This window comes from Budorcas taxicolor, chromosome 8, assembly GCF_023091745.1.
Source record: "Budorcas taxicolor isolate Tak-1 chromosome 8, Takin1.1, whole genome shotgun sequence".
Taxonomy (NCBI): domain Eukaryota; kingdom Metazoa; phylum Chordata; class Mammalia; order Artiodactyla; family Bovidae; genus Budorcas; species Budorcas taxicolor.
The window spans coordinates 79,177,389-79,191,443 of record NC_068917.1 but is presented as its reverse complement, the minus strand read 5'-3'; the positions used below and the strand labels follow the sequence as shown (position 1 = coordinate 79,191,443).

At 43.5% G+C, this 14,055-nt stretch overlaps 1 protein-coding gene across 1 annotated transcript in view; it reads left to right on the top strand.

Annotated features, from left to right (window-relative positions):
* Positions 1 to 14,055, top strand: part of FRMD3 (FERM domain containing 3) — a 345,648-nt gene that overhangs the window by 248,209 nt on the left and 83,384 nt on the right. Inside the window, exons 8-10 of the mRNA XM_052644654.1 lie at positions 996 to 1,084; positions 4,178 to 4,241; positions 5,585 to 5,673. Of these exons, the coding sequence (XP_052500614.1) occupies positions 996 to 1,084; positions 4,178 to 4,241; positions 5,585 to 5,673 (242 nt within the window). The remainder of the gene's footprint in view (positions 1 to 995; positions 1,085 to 4,177; positions 4,242 to 5,584; positions 5,674 to 14,055) is intronic.

Sequence of the window (14,055 nt, the reverse complement as noted above, 5' to 3'; positions counted from 1 at the left end):
GCTGGTTGACAGTGGCATGTGCATCTTCTGCCTCTGCCCACATGATTATTTTGGAGTATTTGCCAGATGTCTCTTCCTGCTAATGGTATAAATTAGATTATTCCACTTCATGAATTAGATTTTATCCACAAATCTGAGCCTCTCTGTCTGTTTTATGTATTACCTGGAGACTGACTTGAGTTTTGTTGTTATCATTGTTGTTCCTTTGCCTTAATTTATCCTTGCTTAGTTTTCCTGCTGGAGACTGGAATCAAAGTAGGCATTTCCAGGCATATCTTTATTTTTAAATTACCAGAAATCCCATTGACTAGTTAGTTTAGATGCTCAGGGCTTTGGTTTCAGGGCTGATGACAACCAAGAACAATTTTCCTACTGACAAGGTGGATCTGACAGCTCAGGCAGTCCCACAAGACACTTGGAAGTAGACTAGTGGTTTGGGACTAATCTGTATTTTCCCAGGAGGTTTCTAGGGAGGCAGAGGTCCACTCCTCAAATGGAAAAGCTACACATTCCTGGCCCTCGCCCACATTTTAGAGGTACTATCCTCGGAAGTCCCATCTTAGAAACTTAGTTTATGGCTATGATCATTGTCGGAGAAGGCGATGCCCCCCACTCCAGTACTCTTGCCTGGAAAATCCCATGGATGGAGGAGCCTGGAAGGCTGCAGTCCATGAGGTTGCTGAGAGTTGGACACGACTGAGCGACTTCACTTTCACTTTTCACTTTCATGCATTGGAGAAGGAAATGGCAACCTACTCCAGTGTTCTTGCCTGGAGAATCCCAGGGACGGGGGAGCCTGGTGGGCTGCCGTCTAAGGGGTCGCACAGAGTCGGACACGACTGAAGCAACTTAGCAGCAGCAGCAGCATGATCATTGTACTTAACCTAAAATTCACCCAGACTGAGGATGAATAAGCATATAATTTACCCTTTATTTGATATTCCTTAATTGAATATGTTCTTATTTCTGTTTTGTTTTGTTTTTTTTTTCCCCAGGATTCAACAGGTACAACAACATTTTTAGGATTCACTGCTGCAGGCTTTGTGGTATTCCAGGGAAATAAGAGAATCCATTTGTTAAAGTGGTGAGTACTTCTTTGGAAAACAATTCTTGTTTTTTCTTAATCTTGTTTTTCTTTCCCAGTCTTTGACTTTCTATTTGGAACTGCCAGGTAGAATGCCTAAGATCCATTTCCCTGCCTTGGAGCTTCTTACAAAGAGATTATTCATCTATAAATAAAGTTCAATCTTGGTTTCTCTAGACCTCAGGAGACCTGGAGTGTGTCCCAGGCTCAGAGGCTCTGCCTCCAAAGGGAAGGTGTCCAGGATTCCTGGTGAAGAAATACCAGGGGTGACCACAGGGTGCCTCAGGGCAGGGTTAGGGTGCAAGTTCCCTCAGACAACAAGAACCCTCTCTATTTCTGTCACTTCTTTTCATTCGCTTCTGTTGAATTCTTGCTGCAGACCCACCCCTCTGTAATCCAGTGTATCATTGAAGATGCTTTTGACTCAAAGGAACAGGAATGTCTGCTCACAGTGGCTTACAGATGAGAAGCCAGCAAAAGTTCCAGGGGTCTGGCAGCCCCATGGTCCTTTAACTTAACTACCTGGCAGCATCATGGAGGACTTGCGCCTTTGCATTTTCTTCTCTGCAGTCACAGGGTGGTAGCTTTTGTCCCCAGGTTCGTGCTTATATAATGGCCATGCATGCAACTTCAGTTGTCAGATCTTCCCATGGCAACACCCTCAAGGAGAACAGCCCTTTGCATGTGTCTCCTGGGAAGACAAGGATAGCTTTTTCAGAAGCTCTGTAAGAGACTGCCTGTGTATGTAATTGGGCAGGGTGGGTCACATGTGCCTCCTTAAACCAATCCTTCCAAGAAGTAGAATTCTGTGATGAGGTTGGTCAAATCAAGATTCATCCTCTTGGGGAGAACATCGTCTATATGAACACTTGATCTAGAGGAAGAATAAAGAATGGATTCTGTCAGTAAGGACGTGGGAGAATGGACCAGCAGTGCCCGCTGTGTCCAATGAGGGAACAAAATAGTTTTAGTAAAGAGTGAAGAAGTCTGCAGAAACTAACACAGCATTGTTAAACAACTATACTCCAATAAAAAATTTAAAAAAATTTAAAAAAGACAAATCAAAAAAAATTGGACTTATCTTGACTGTACTTTAAAACACAAAAAGTGAAGAAGGCTGAACATTTTGTGTGTGTTGGAATATTGTAAGGGCTTAGTCTTGCTCATAGCTTCAGCTTGATTTGGTTCCCTCTCTGATGGTCCTTGACAGATTAGTCACCTGGTCTCTCTGGATGGTGGACTCTCTCTTGGCTTGAGCCCTAGGGGTCGGAAGTTTTTGATGGGCCTCTGGGCATCCACCCTCAGTCCTGGATTAAAAATGCTCTCTCATGCTTATCTGAACCTCCATTTCATGGTTCTTTTAGCATCAGGATTTCTTCTAGCACCTTTTTATCAAGTCTCCATCCACCCCCATCGCTTCTTGCACTCTCCTCTGAGCCCCTGCCTTCCCTTCAAACCTCTACAAGAATAGAATCGATCAGCTCATGTCCACTTTGCTTCCTACACCTTCTGCTGTGTTTTTATGATCAGCCTTCTCTTCTTAAGAACCCTAATTTGCCTAAATATCTTCCCTACCTACTCTGTCATTGCCTTTATTCATGTCATACTGTCAGTTCGCATCTGCGCCCACGTACTCTCTTCCTCCATAATGAGCATTCTCAAACTTTCGTGTGTCTCTAATAAATCACTTAACTCTCTGAGTCTCAATGTACTCGTTCATAAAACGGGCATTCATTATATCCAACTACTTTTCAGGAAAGAAAGGAGATGGGGGAGAAGGAAATGAAATAGTGTGTGTGAAAGTGACTTGGTTTGTGAACTAGGATGTTTTATAAATACATAGCATGGTGGGTTACCTACTTTCTTCTCTGTGTCTTCAGTATTTATAAAGAAGCTCTGATGTTAACCACCCTTCACTCCATTCCAGAATAAGTTCCCTAGGGATTTTCTGACTTTGGGGAGCATGGGCAGGGCTTCCCCCATTCTCTCCTACAATTACAAAAGGCTTGAGGGTCCTGCAGGGTGTTTGATCCTTAGGTACTACTCAACTCTGGAGTCCTTGGGTTAGACACGTGCATATTGATTGCAAGTCTCTCCCCTTGGAGCTTTAGTTTCTTCCTGGGTCCACTGAAGAGTTGAGATGGACAGTTCCCAGATCTTTTGTTTCTAGGTTCTAAATCTTGGTATTTCTGGTGGGATGTTGTCATCCCCATCTCTTCCAGCTGTGGCTTAGGAACACATTTGTAACAGCCATGTACATGTTACTAAAATAAATTTTCTTCCCATGTTAAACCTAGTGTTGTTTTGTTTTGAACATTCACTGAACTTTATCCCTCTTGCAAATCCTCACCACAGCTTAATATGACCTCACTGTTCTTTTTCCCCAGGAAAAGCACAGGGGTACATATCACTGTCCTAGGAATTAGATCAAAAGAATAAAAATAGAATTTCCTCCTCTCTTTACACTTATCTTCTTACCAAGGAGGTGACCTTAGGTCTACATTTCAGGTAGATTTTAACTGAGCATCTCCTTTAAATGAAGCCTCAAGTCTTTTGACTATAGTTCCTCCAGGTATCCTTATAGTTTTGAATATTTCATTATCTAACAAAATAGTTCATTTATAAACAGGGAGGAGAGAAATGAGAATTTTGCAATGTGGTGCATGTCTTAGAGATGGATATGAAAGGATATGAATATTGTGAATCCATATGGTTTCATTAACCAAATCTGAAATAACTATTACATACTTCCTACCTCACAAAGTGAGTTGGCCAATTAATATTGTTTTGGTCATTAATATTCGTGAAACCTCTAGAGCTCCTTGGAAGAAAGATGCAGCTTAACTGTAAAAAATAAAATAAACAATTCTGAGCTGCCTACGGATCCTCTTTTGGGAAGAAAATTGCTGTAGAATTCACTTGGCGGCTCTTCCCTGCTCATTTGGCCTCCAGCAATGATAAGATAATATCTTGTTTCATTGCTGTCTGCTTGGCATTTGTGAGTCAGATGGATTCCTATGGGAAAGCGGGTACCTTAATTAGCTGCCACTTTTTTTTTTTTTCTTCTCACCCAAAGAGATTTTCTTTTCTTAGGCCAGATGTCTGCAAATTGAAGTTTGAAGGGAAGACATTTTATGTGATTGGCACCCAGAAGGAGGTCAGAAACTGCTTTTCTACCTGTCTGTTGTTGGGTGTGCATGCGTGTGTTTGCACATGCGTGTGTGCAGGTGTGCCTGTGCATGAGAAAGTTTCAGGTATGACATGTACCTGTAGTAATGTAGCCCCCAAAGACCATGATGTTAAAGTTTGTGGTGATACCGGAAATTTAGAGGTAAATAACACCAGGTTTACACATTTAAGAAGGCAATGGCAACCCACTCCAGTACTCTTGCCTGGAAAATCCCATGGATGGAGGAGCCTGGTAGGCTGCAGTCCATGGGGCCGCTAAGAGTCAGGCACGACTGAGTGACTTCCCTTTCACTTTTCACTTTCATGCATTGGAGAAGGAAATGGCAGCCCACTCCAGTATTCTTGCCTGGAGTATCCCAGGGACAGAGGAGCCTGGTGGGCTGCCGTCTATTGGGTCGCACAGAGTCGGACACGACTGAAGCGACTTAGCAGCAGCAGCACACATTTAAGAATTAAGCCAGTGAACAATGCTGACCATATACCCCTGTGTAAGAACTAGGTTGTGATAGACTTGGGCTTTCCAGTGCCTCAGATGGTAAAGAATACACCTGCAATGCAGGAGACCCAGGGTTTGATCCCTGAGTCAGAAAGATCCCCTGGAGAAGGGAATTACAACCCAGTTCAGTATTCTTGCCTGGAGAACTCCATGGACAGAGGAGCCTGGTGGGCTACAGTCAATGGGGACACAAAGAGTCAGACATGACTGAGATACTAACACTTTAACTTTCACTGACTTGAGAAATAGCTAATGGCTCTTCTCCCTACCTCTATCAATTGCCAGAATACAAAATTAGGAAATGAATTAAAATATTTAAAGATAGATATCAACCAGTGTTGATTAGAGTTTTATAAAAAGTATAAGTTTTGGGAATCTTAAAATCAAGGAGTTACCACATGTAGGTTGGGTTTATCACTTGGGAGGAAGCCATTACTGAAGAGCCTCAGAGCTCAGTCTGAAAGTTTCTTGATTTTCTTGAGCCTAGTGTTTAAGCACTAGATATTCAAGAATGGTGAGTAAATTTTTAAATTCATCCAAGTCTGATTGAGAGGTAGGTGATGCCTGGAGTGTTGAGAAAGATTATGAAGCTGTTCTTTATCCAGAACAGGACCTGGAAAGGTTAGTAATATCTGCAAAGGGTGAGGGAAGGAGGAATATGCCTTTAGCATCTTCTAAGTACATGGCAATGCATAAATTACTTCAGTTCTGTTTGGTAGGTGGTGGGATACAAATAGGTAAATTCTTAAAAGAAAAATATGAAAAACTTAAACTGTGTTTAACGTGCCCTTAATTGTTTTGTTATATTTTATCAGAAAAAAGCCGTGTTGGCATTTCATACTTCAACACCAGCTGCCTGCAAGCATCTTTGGAAGTGTGGGGTGGAGAACCAGGCCTTTTATAAGTAAGTCACTTTTATTCATTTAATCATAGGTTTGAAAAGCGCTTCTGGAGTCCTTTATGTTTTGTAAACAGCTACGTATTCATTTCTTTTAATATAGTCATTTTTTATTATATTTAAGTGAGTTATAATTTTGCTGCATTGTTCAGAGTGACTCCCAACCACTGTTGGCCTGACCATGTCTTAAACTTTATACTGGGTGTTTCCTAATTGCTTTGGGCTTTTTAGGGGGAGGGGCACTGTTGTTTCCATTCAACATGTCACAGGATCTGTTTCTGGTTGGTGCCCCCCTTAGAAGCAGACCTTGGGAAGAGCTTAGTGCAAATGGGGTGTGGTTACTGAATGTACCAATAGGGGAGTGGAGGAGGGAGAGGGGAAGCAAGAAATATAGGGCATGATATTGAGTAGTCACTACTGTGAGCTGCTGGACTCAGCTATGTCTGCTGGGGAACACTAGCAGACTGCAGAATGTGCCTCAAAGTTCTCCCACTGACTGGCAAAGAGATTGGTCTGTTTATCTACCAATTCCCCATTCATTTTAGTTTAGAGACACTTAGAAGGGCAAAGTTAATACTCTCTAGCACTTCTGGCTTACTCTGAGCTTGGGTTGTATGTGCTCTCAACAACAGAAAAAGAAACTTTAGGCAGAGAGTCACACATATTCCTGGTAAGAAGGCGTCAGTGTTTAGAGATGAGGGCCAAAGGTTTGTAGGTAGAATGCCATCAGGGTCTTCTAGGATCATAGAAAGTCAGTGCTGCACAGAACTTCAGAAACCATCCATAAAACTCTCAGGTTTTAAAAAAGGTTCAAATTTAGGATTTTTCCATAAGTTCTAGTTTCTCCTCATGATAAAACAATACATGTGCAAAAACCATTCAATGTCCTGAACCATTGAGATCATTACTGATTGGAAGAGCAGTGGTGATGGATGCAGTCAGGAGCCTAGTGAGCCCTGCCTGAGGTATCAGCACCACTCACCCCTGGAGTTCATCCAGGTGGATTTTGTTCCACTCTGCTATCCTGCCCTGCTACACTGAAATAGTCTTACTTATTAGACTCACCTGAAACTACTGAATCTCTGATCATCCTGGGCTTTGGCTTATAAGGGCCTTCAGGAGAATGAAGGCTGAAACTGTTTTTCAACCTCTTTTAAGCCACAGAACTCTTTTCCTTACACAGAAAGTGTAGACAAAGCTTATGCAAAAAAAGATAAAAGTAGAGAAGCTGTGCTGTTGGTGGGGACCAAAGTTGGGACTGGGGACTAGAGACCCTTGACTCATTGCTCACTGTTCCGCAGGAGGTTGGGTGACCAGTTGTCTGAGTTTGCCCATGACTTTCCCAGATTTGGAATGAAAACTCCCAAGTCTTGGGCAGATGCTATCAGGAGCATAATTTGAAAACGCTTGGATGAGATGATTCACAAAATGCTGTGCTTCTAGGAATCATGATGCATATCAATAAGACATCAAGGCATCTGTGAGTCTCCTGCATTGTTTGAAGACTGGTAAACATAGAATAGCTGATGACCTCTGAAAACTCAGCATGCCTAGACCACTCCATTCACATGACAGCAGAGAGAAGGAAAGGCAGACAGTCTGATGTTCTTAGTCTTAGTTGGAGCCTACACATCTTTTTTTTTGTTTTTAACCATTAAAAAATTGAGATAATACTCACATACTATAAAATCAACTGTTTCAATGTGTGAGTTCAGGGGTTTTAGTATAATTCACCAATTTAGGCAACCATCACCACAATCTGATTATTCAGGACATTGAATAGTTTTTGCACGTGTATTGTTTTATCATGAGTGAGAGAGTCAGTTGGTATATGGAGTAAAATAAATGTAAAAACACAATTGAAAAGAGAGGAGAGAAAGGGGGAAAACCCACAATCAAAGGAATCCATTTGAGGCATTTGGAGTATGCTTATTATCTGCCAGCTAACAAAGTAGTCTGACAATTCTATCATTGAATGGGCCAAGTAGGCATATCAAAGATATCACTTCCAGTCATCTGTAGAAGCTCCTGAACACCCAAGGAGTGTAACTGTGAGAACAGGTGGCACCATACAGAGTTGACTGGGTCCTTGCGTCAACACCTCTGCCAGGCTACCCCGTCTCTCCCATTAAGACTTCTAATCCCTAATATTTATCCTGACCTGAGATTTGTCCAAACATTGTTCCACCATTATCCCATAATTATCCCTGTTCCTTAAGAAAGAGGAAAGATAGAGCTTATCCTGACCCAGCAGTGTGACCTTGAACCAGTGGCTGACCACATCTGGCTCATCTGTTGAAGGGAGGAAGCTGGGACTTAGGTATGATTTGCTTGTATCACTGTGGCCTCGTGTTAAGAATAGTGGGCTTTGGAGGCCAACAGACTTGGGTTTGAACCTTGATTCTGTTGCTTACTAGTCATGTGACCTGAAACAAAACAATGAACACTTTGAGCCTTATCTTTATTTTTCATCTGTAAAATTCAACTGGTAATCCCTGCCCTGCAGTGTCTAGTCCTGCCAGGCACACTGACCATCAGTAAGTAGTAGCTGCTGCTATGACTATGACGACTCCCTGCTCCATGAATGGGAAATGTTTTCTGAGTGCCAGTTGGTTGCAGAGCCCAGTCCCTTTGCTTCTGAAGGGCTCTGACTCTGTGAAGCTCAGAGCTTCCTCCACTGCCAGGAGCCAGTGTGAGGAATCCCGCCCATGGCAAAGGTCATGAGGAAGGAAGCCCGACAAAACGCAAAGGCGTGATCCGGCTTCAGGGGTTCCCCCTGGGTTTTCCTGAATATCTACCCACAAAAACCAGAGTAGGCCTGATTTTATCGTACTGTGCTTTCCACTCTTCGGACATTCTCTGGAAAAAAGGTAACTCAGGGCTTCAGTCTCCTGCATATGAAAGGAATGTTTCAGCTCAAACCCGTCTGATGGCTCTCTAACTTGCCTGACAGGTTCCCCCAGACTTTGTACAGCTTGTGAATTGTTTACAGGCCCCCAACCACGAGAGGCACAAAGCTTAAAGCATCTTAAAGATACAGAGCCTTTTCTAAAAAGCTAAAAATTATACTGGTGATGGGTTTCACTGTTGAGTCAATGACTGCTGCCAGGCCTCCATATTCTTTATCTTTTAGGCACCTGAAAGATATTAATCAATGTAATTGGGATATAGGAATAGGAATATAGTAGTTTTGATGTTAGCAACACTAGACTTTTGAGTTAATTACTTTTCTTTGTTATATATCACTGCACTCCTCTTGTGTCCTTGCTATGTAAGAATGTAACTTTATTTAGTGCTTTCTGAGAGTGGCACCAGACTTTGGGAAGAACAACACTTTTAAGACAAATAAGTCTTCTGATTGACAAACCCTTATCAGAAAAGGGCTGTAAAATGTTAATTGGCCTTCTGGCCAGAAGATGATGTAAATCACCTAAGACTTGTGTATACAACTAGGTATGCAGAGAGAAAGCCTAGTCTCGATAAGAGTCAGGGCTGCTGATGCTGCATAATTTTATATTATCCATTGATCTCTATGTACAAAAAAAAACGTATAAAAGGCCTTTCTGGACAATAGAGGATGGGCCAGTCACTGGACTGGTTTCCCCTGTGTCCTCTTTACTCTATTTTCTGGCTGAATTCCCATCTGGAGTGAGGAGGCTCACCATGTCTACTTACTTGCCCTGGCTTTTAAGTCCCGTGAGAGAGGGAGCCCAAGGCGGGGCACTCTCTGCTATTCAAACGAGTGCCGGTGGCCTGACGTAGATGGTGCAAACTTCTTTTCCTGAAGTTTTATTGGCTTTCCCCATAAACCAAGTTATTCAGCCTCTTTTCTCCACTAAATTTTCCTACTACACTATTTCTTCCTAATCTCTCTTTATATTTCTAATTAAATAAATAAGTTTTCCTTGGACTCTTTGCAACCCCATGGACTGTAGCCTACCAGACTCTGAGGAGCCTCCTAGTCCATGGAATTTTCCAGGCAAGAGTACTGGAGTGGGTTGCCATTTCCTTCTCCAGGGGATCTTCCCAACCCAGGGATCAAACCCAGGTCTCCCGCACTGCAGGCAGACTCTTTACCATCTGAGCCACCAGGGAAGCCATATTTCTAACTAAATAAATAAGTTTTCCTCACCTACGCCATCTCCCCTTCGAATTCCCTGGATCCACCGGGGCAGGACCCCGGCACTCCACTGCCTGCTTGCTTTCCTGGCCCTGCTTCCAGCTGATCATGGTTTTGGCCTGCATGGTCTGGGCTGGCAGAGCAAGGCGCTGATCTTTTTTTTTCTTTTAATTGGAGTATAATTTCTTTACAGTGTTGTTAGTTTCTGTTGCACAACATGAATCAGATATATACATATATATACATATACACACACACACATATACACACCCCCACCTCTTGAGTCACCCCCTCTTGAGTCACCCCCGTCCCACCCCTCTAGATCATTACAGAGCACCAAGCTGAGCTTCCTTCGCTGTACATCCAGCAGCTTCCCACTAGCTATCTAGTTGACACATGGTAGTGTATATACGTCAGTGCTATTCTCTCAGTTTGTCCCACCCTCTCCTTCCCCTGCTGTGGCCACAGGTCTGTTCTCTATGTCTGCATCTCTCTTCCTGCCCTACAAATAGGTTCATCAGTTCTACTTCTCTAGATTTCATACATATGTGTTAATATGCAATGTTTGTTTTTCTCCTTCTGTCTTCACTCTGTATGGCAGACTCTGGATTTATCCATGTCACAAAGCCCTGATCTTGTTTCCTGGATTGGGAGTGGTTTGTTTCCTCCTTTGCACTTCACCTGTCATGAGAATAGGGAGGCCGCATGGCCAAGAATTCTCTAGTATGCTTTTAACACATGAATGTGCTGCTAGTTGTCAGCTGGCCCGGGGCCACTGATCAGGTTTGAGAGCCCTGGCTCTGAGATCTGCTGCCTGGGAACAGAGCCCAGAAACAGAAATTCTCCCTCCTGCTCCAACCCCCTGGGGGTCCCCAACACAGACTTAGACAGTCACCATCTGAGAGCTTCCTCCCTGCCATGTGTTTTGGGTGCTGCCACCCCCAGAGCCCTGGGATGTGCCATTTCTGGACACTGATTCCCTGAAAGTGCATTAGATTCCCTGAAGAGTTCAGTGGCTCCCTGGTGGTTCTTCTGATGAATCTCTCTCACACCTGCTTTAGGCTGAGACTGTGCTGTGGGACACAGTGGAAGCTCAAATGACACTCTCTGTCCCCAGCTTTCTATGGAATTTTGTGCAGGACATAAAGGTAGTCCCTAATAAATTTCTGGTCTGGGTTAGTGTGCATTTTGTCAAAGAAACAGTATTACACTTGGTCATCAAGATTACACTTGGTCGTCAAGGACCCAGAGTATCTCCATAAACTGACCTTTCACACTTCAGTGAGCATGAGAGTTACCCAGAAATCCTGTTAGAATGTGGATTCTGGTTCAGTAGGTCTGGGTGGGGCCCAGGAATCCAGATTTCTAATAAGCTCCCTGGTGATGCTGAGCCGCAGGTGTATGGCCCACACTTGAGTAATGAGGTTCTAAACCAGAGATCCTCAGCCTGACTGCACATTAGAATCACCTGGGGGAACTTTTAAACAATAACAACATGGACCCTACCTGAGACCCAATTAATCTGAAATCTGAGTCCTCACCAAAATGTGTACACGAGTGTTCATAGTAGCATTCTTCATCATAGTTAAAACAGATGCCTATCAACTGATGAAAGGATAAAGGAAAGTGGTATATCCATACAATGGAATATTATTGAGCCATAAAAGGGAGGAAGTACCTACTGATTCCTGCTACAACATGGATGAAACTTGAAAACATGATGCTAAGGAGTGAAAGAAGGAAGGGACTTTTAATAGGTATTGGGAGGTTCTTTTGAGGGTAATGAAGATATGTTTCTTATGAATCTCTAACTTTGTAAATTATACTGAAAACCACTCAAGTGTACAATCTAAAAGGATGAACATTATGTTTTGTGAGTTATATTTCAATAAAGCTTTTATTTTAAAAATTCAGAATCTGGGATGAAGGATCTTGATATTAGTAGTAATATACCTTTTCCAGGCAGGATGAGCCTGCAACCTAGGGTTGTGTGCTCTAATCATGTGATTCTCAAAGTTTGGGTCCCTGGACCAGCATCAGCATTTCTGGGGAACTTGTTTTAAAGGCCTGGCTCCAACTCAGACTTACTGAATCAGAACCTTGTATTTTCAAAAGCCCACCCAGTGATCCTGATGCATTCTGAAGTACGAGGACCTGCATGGCCAAGACATTATTTTAAAAATACAGAAAAGCCTGGGTTTGCAGCCTGGTTCCTCCAGCTTCTACGATGTGACCATTATTAAGTGAATTTACCCTTTTGTGCCTCAGTTTCCTCATGTAAGAATGTGGATTGCTTCTTCCTGTGAGAGAGCTGTGAGGATGAAATAAATTAGTGTATTTAAAGTGCTTTTTAAATAATAAATTAGTGCATTTAAGCACATCCCTGGTGGCTCAGCAGTAAAAAAAATCCACCTGCAATGCAGGAGATGGGGGACTTATCCCTGGGTTGGGAAGATCCTCTAGAGGAGGAAACAGCAACCCACTCTAGTATTCTTGCCAGAGAATCCCATGACAGAGGCGCCTGACAGGCTTCAGTCCATACGGTTACAAAGAATCAGACGTGACTGAGCAACCGAGAATGCAGTGTGCTTTGGATGGTGAATGATGCCTAGTAGGGCTCAGTAATAACATATATTGTTATTACAGTGATTACTCCAGAAGCTATAAACCATAGGGAAAAGGGAAATTGTATTGTTAGTTCTAGAGGTGGCCTTTAGAGCACCAGCCAGTGTCTCCCCAGCACCTAACCTGACCTCCGTCCTCAGCTCCTGTACTAACAGGTACCAGAGGAGAAGCTGGAAGCAAGGGTGAGTGAGGACATATTCCTGCAGAGCTGTGCTGTGTATACATAAGATGACACTGATACTCAGAGAATGCTTTTTCTATTCCAAGCACTGTGAGTATGTATGCACGTCTCATAAATAGTATCCCATTTAAAACAGACTTTCAGTGTCAGGACTGGACAGAACTCCATAACGCCATGGGAAGGGGTCTCTAGGTAGAGTGACTCTGCTCTGAATGTTCTGGGGGTGGGGGAGAGTTGTGATAGTAGAAAAGAGAGAAATAACGAGACCACCATTTGAATACACAGGTGTCACCCAGTCAGGTGCTGGTCAGCTGGGGACTGGATTTCCCTGTGAGGTCAGAGATTTGAGAATAGCCAGTGCTTCTGTGCTGAGGTTTTGATGAGTAGCTGGAGATGGAAGTGGGGAGAGGAAAGACCAGAAAGGAGGCTAGAGGAGAGAGAACTGCTACTGCTACTAGGCTGTGGCCGAGTTGCCTTCACTGGGAGGAAGTCTTGCTCTGGGCTCATGGATGGGAGAGCCTGGGAGCAGAGAGCTGGAACGGGTCAGCTAGAGCTGGAGCCTGAAGCTTTTATTTGCCTTCAGAGTGTTTGACATGGTTCCCAGTATGGCCACGGCTTAGAGAATTGGCTTCAGTAGCTCAACAGTGAGAAGGCAATGCAGAGGTTTGGAGAGTGATATCAGGGGTAGGGGAAGAGAGAGAGGGACGGAGGGTGTCATATAATGAGCAAGGAGTACCATACATGTTTTCAGATCATTTCGTCTCATTTAAGCCTTCCCAGGTAGCACCAGTGGTAAAGGGCCCACCTGCCAATGCAGTAGGCAAAAGAGATGTGGGTCAATCCCTGGGTTGGGAAGATCCCCTGGAGTAGGATATGGCAACCCACTCCAGTATTGTTGCCTGGGAAAATCCCATGGACAGAGAGGAGCCTGGCGGGCTACAGTCTATGGGGTCGCAAACAGTCTGACACAACTGAAGTGACTTAGCACTTCTTATTTAACCCTCCTCAGAACACTATGAATTAAGTAATCTAATATCATCATTCTTTAAAAAATTTGTAAAGAAACTAAGGCTCAGAGAAGCTACATGACTTGACAAAGGTCACAGGACCAAAAGCAGGAAAGAATCCTGAGCTCCTGTGTTTTGGGGTAAAATGCCACCTGGGAGTCATTCAAGGAGGATGTGGGGACTCCGAGTTTCTCTGATACAAGTAGGCAGCCTTGGAATGACCTTGGAGTGTTTGATAAAAATACAAATTCCCGGGCCCCTATCTAGAGGGACTGAATGAGCCTCTCCAGTGATGGCTCCTGGGAGCTGGTACTCCTAACCCTGCTCCAGCATCTACTGATATACAGCCAAAGGTGGCCACAACTGCATGCGTGTCCTCTGACCCAGCCACATTTCTCTTGCCTTCATTCATTTCCTTCCCATCCCACTGTCCGTTTCCCACTTCCCAGGGGTTT